The sequence below is a fragment of the Hylobates moloch genome, unplaced genomic scaffold (genome assembly GCF_009828535.3).
Source record: "Hylobates moloch isolate HMO894 unplaced genomic scaffold, HMol_V3 SCAFFOLD_7801, whole genome shotgun sequence".
NCBI classification, from domain to species: Eukaryota; Metazoa; Chordata; class Mammalia; order Primates; family Hylobatidae; genus Hylobates; species Hylobates moloch.
The window spans coordinates 1-3255 of record NW_026660076.1 but is presented as its reverse complement, the minus strand read 5'-3'; the positions used below and the strand labels follow the sequence as shown (position 1 = coordinate 3255).

The window sequence follows — 3255 nt, the reverse complement described above, 5'->3', positions numbered from 1 at the left end:
GGCTGAAGGGCTTTTACTGTTCTGTTTCCAGAAACAACACGAGGAGGTACCACTGACCTCCACTACTGTAGGTCTCATGGCGCAGTGAACTCTGACTGATCCACTTTACCCAAGATGTTGTTGGGTCTCATTTCCAAAATATGTAGGATTTTCTTTCTTTTCCTGTGATTTTGTTTGCATTCTGCTATAATGTAGGTGATTAACGTTTTGTGCAATTTTGAATGCTCTTTCACATGCTGGCTGTGAGGGAGGAATGAGGATAGACATTGACACTCCTGTGTCTCAAACATGCTTCTTTATTTCTGTTATGACTCTGTCTTCCCTGGGGCAGGACCCCAGCCTGCCTACATTTGCAGACACACACAGTGGCATGTGGAGACAACGGTGTGTCCCAATGATTTTACTCCCCAGCTGTGGGCAGTACTCAGTGGAAGGATGATATTATGACACCGATACTGCTATTTTGAAACCTGGAGGATGGAAAGGTGCAAAAATCTATCACCAGCAACAGAAGGTGCAGCTTGTGTTGGTGGTGGTAATTTTGTCCTTCAAATGAATATGTGTGAAAACATTTCCTCCTTTGGCCCCACAGGTCAGAATGGCTGCAGTGGAGCATCATCATTCCTCAGGATTGCCCTATTGGCCCTACCTCACAGCAGAAACTTTAAGAAAAAGGAAGGGCCACCAGGCACCTCCTCCAACTCAGTGTCATCTGGGAGGTCAACCACTTCCATCAGCTAAAGGTCGTCTGGGACCTCTGAATCTTTCTCGACTACAGTGTCGACTAGGACCTCAACCATATTCTACAACTGATGATTTTCTGAGAAGAGATAAACTTCAAGTCGAGTGTCCCCTGGGATCTGTACCATTTCCTCCAGCTGAAGATTTTGTGAGCCTCAAAACACCTCCCGAGTGTCTTCTGGTACCTCTTCCACCCTCTCCAGTTGACTTTCTGACACCAGAGAAACCGCCCGAGTGTTGCCGGGGACCTGTACCATCTCCTTGAGCTGATGATTTTAGGAGACGCAAGACACCTCCCGACTCTTTTTTCGTACCTCTACCACCTTCTCTGGTAGTTGATTCTCTGAGCCTCAAGACACCTCCCGAGTGTCTTCTGGTACCTCTTCCACCTTCTCCAGTTGATGATTTTGTGACACCAGAGACACCTCCCATCGAGTGTCGCCGGGGACCTGTACCATCTTCTTGACCTGATGATTTTGGAGGCAGCACAACCCCCCCGACTCTTTTTCGTACCTCTTCCACCTTCTCCAGTGGATGATTCTCTTAGCCTCAAGACACCTCCCGAGTGTCTTCTGGTACCTCTTCCACCCTCTCCAGTTGACGACTTTCTGACACCAGAGAAACCGCCCGAGTGTTGCTGGGGACCTGTACCATCTCCTCGAGCTGATAATGTTAGGAAACGCAAGACACCTCCCGACTCCTTTTTTGTACCTCTTCCACCTTCTCCAGTGGATGATTCTCTTAGCCTCAAGACACCTCCCGAGTGTCTTCTGGTACCTCTTCCACCCTCTCCAGTTGACGACTTTCTGACACCAGAGAAACCGCCCGTCGAGTGTTGCCGGGGACCTGTACCATCTCCTCCAGGTGATGATATTAGGAGACGCAAGACACCTCCTGACTCTTTTTTTGTACCTCTTCCACCTTCTCCAGTGGATGATTTTCAGACCACGGAGACACCTCCCGTCAAGCGTCGCCGGGGACCTGTACCATTTCCTCAAGCTGATAATGTGAGGAGACGCAAGACACCTCCCAACTCTTTTTTCTTACCTCTTCCACCTTATCCAGTGGATGATTCTCTTGGCCTCAAGACACCTCCCAAGTCTCTTCTGGTACCTCTTCCGCCTTCTCCGGTTGATGACTCTCTGTGCCTCAAGTCACCTCCCGAGTGTCTTCTGGCACCTTAAAGCACCGAAGTGCTTTAGTCAACTGAGTCTGCCCAAAACCAAAAAGCATCCATTCAAAAGTACTTCACTCAGAAATTATAAAAATAGTAGACCTCAATAAAATACATTCTATACAGAATACGGCAGTCTTACACTACTCTTTTTTGATAATAAAAAACGTACTTACTGAGCTAGGTGTGGTGGCTCACGCCTATAATCCCAGCACTTTGGAAGGCCAATGAGAGTGGATCAGTTGAGGCCAGGAGTTTGAGACCAGCCTGGCCAACATGGCGATACGCTGTCTCTACTAAAATACAAAAATGAGCCGGGCATGGTGGCACGCATCTGTAATCCCAGCTAGTCCGAATGATGAGGCAGGATAATTGTTTGAACCTAGGAGGAGGTTGCAATGATCCGAAATCATGCCACCGCACTCCAGCCTGGGTGACAGAGTGAGTCTCTGTCTCAAAAAAAAAAAAAAAAGAAAAGAAAAAAAGTCGGTTGCAGTGGTTCACGCCTGTAATCCCAGCACTTTGGGAGGCCGAGGCGGGTGGATTATGAGGTCAGGAGATCGAGACCATCCTGGCCAACATGGTGAAACCTCCTCTCTACTAAAAATGCAAAAATTAGGCCGGGCGCGGTGGCTCACACCTGTAATCCCAGCACTTTGGGAGGCCGAGGTGGGCGGATCACGAGGTCAGAAGATCGAGACCATCCTGGCTAACACAGTGAAACCCCGTCTCTACTAAAAATCCAAAAAGTTAGCCGGGCATGGTGGCAGATGCCTGTAGTCCCAGCTACTCAGGAGGCTGAGGCAGGAGAATGGTGTGAACCCTGGAGGCGGAGCTTGCAGTGAGCCGAGATTCCACCACTGCACTCCAGCCTGGGCCACAGAGCCAAACTCCATCTCAAAAAAAAAAAAGCAAAAAAACCGTATTTACTAAATTTTAGTATCAAAATAACAAATTATGTATGTTTTGGGGAAAGAAATCTGGTTATTAAATCTTCATTTCGATTGAGTTCTATGGAAATTAAAATTCACTCTAAGAACTATTTTTTGGTATAAAACTTCATGTGCCCAAATGTGTTCAGGAGATAACCTGAGATTTTAGAATGGAAATATAAACAATCAAAACCAAGTTTCCTGACACTTGCATTAAAATATTAGAAATATTAATAAGTCTAAAATGCCGTTTTGCCACTGTTATTCATATTACCCAAAATATTACAGAAGTAATATTTCAAGACTAGATCAGGAAAAAATGTCTGAACACAATTCAAAAATAATCATTGATAATTTTTTAAAAAGTGGGTCTATAAATCGTAGTAATTCCTCAAAACGAAGTGCATA

The 3255-nt window shown here is 46.1% G+C and overlaps 1 protein-coding gene across 1 annotated transcript; it reads left to right on the top strand.

Annotated features, from left to right (window-relative positions):
• The first annotated feature begins 559 nt into the window (after positions 1 to 559).
• LOC116465661 (nuclear pore complex-interacting protein family member B12-like) lies at positions 560 to 2022 on the top strand. The gene is made up of 2 exons (XM_032148649.2): positions 560 to 719; positions 1273 to 2022. Exons 1-2 carry the CDS (start codon positions 599 to 601, stop codon positions 1923 to 1925), a joined length of 774 nt encoding a protein of 257 aa, XP_032004540.2. The 5' UTR covers positions 560 to 598; the 3' UTR covers positions 1926 to 2022.
• The last annotated feature ends 1233 nt before the right edge of the window (positions 2023 to 3255 follow it).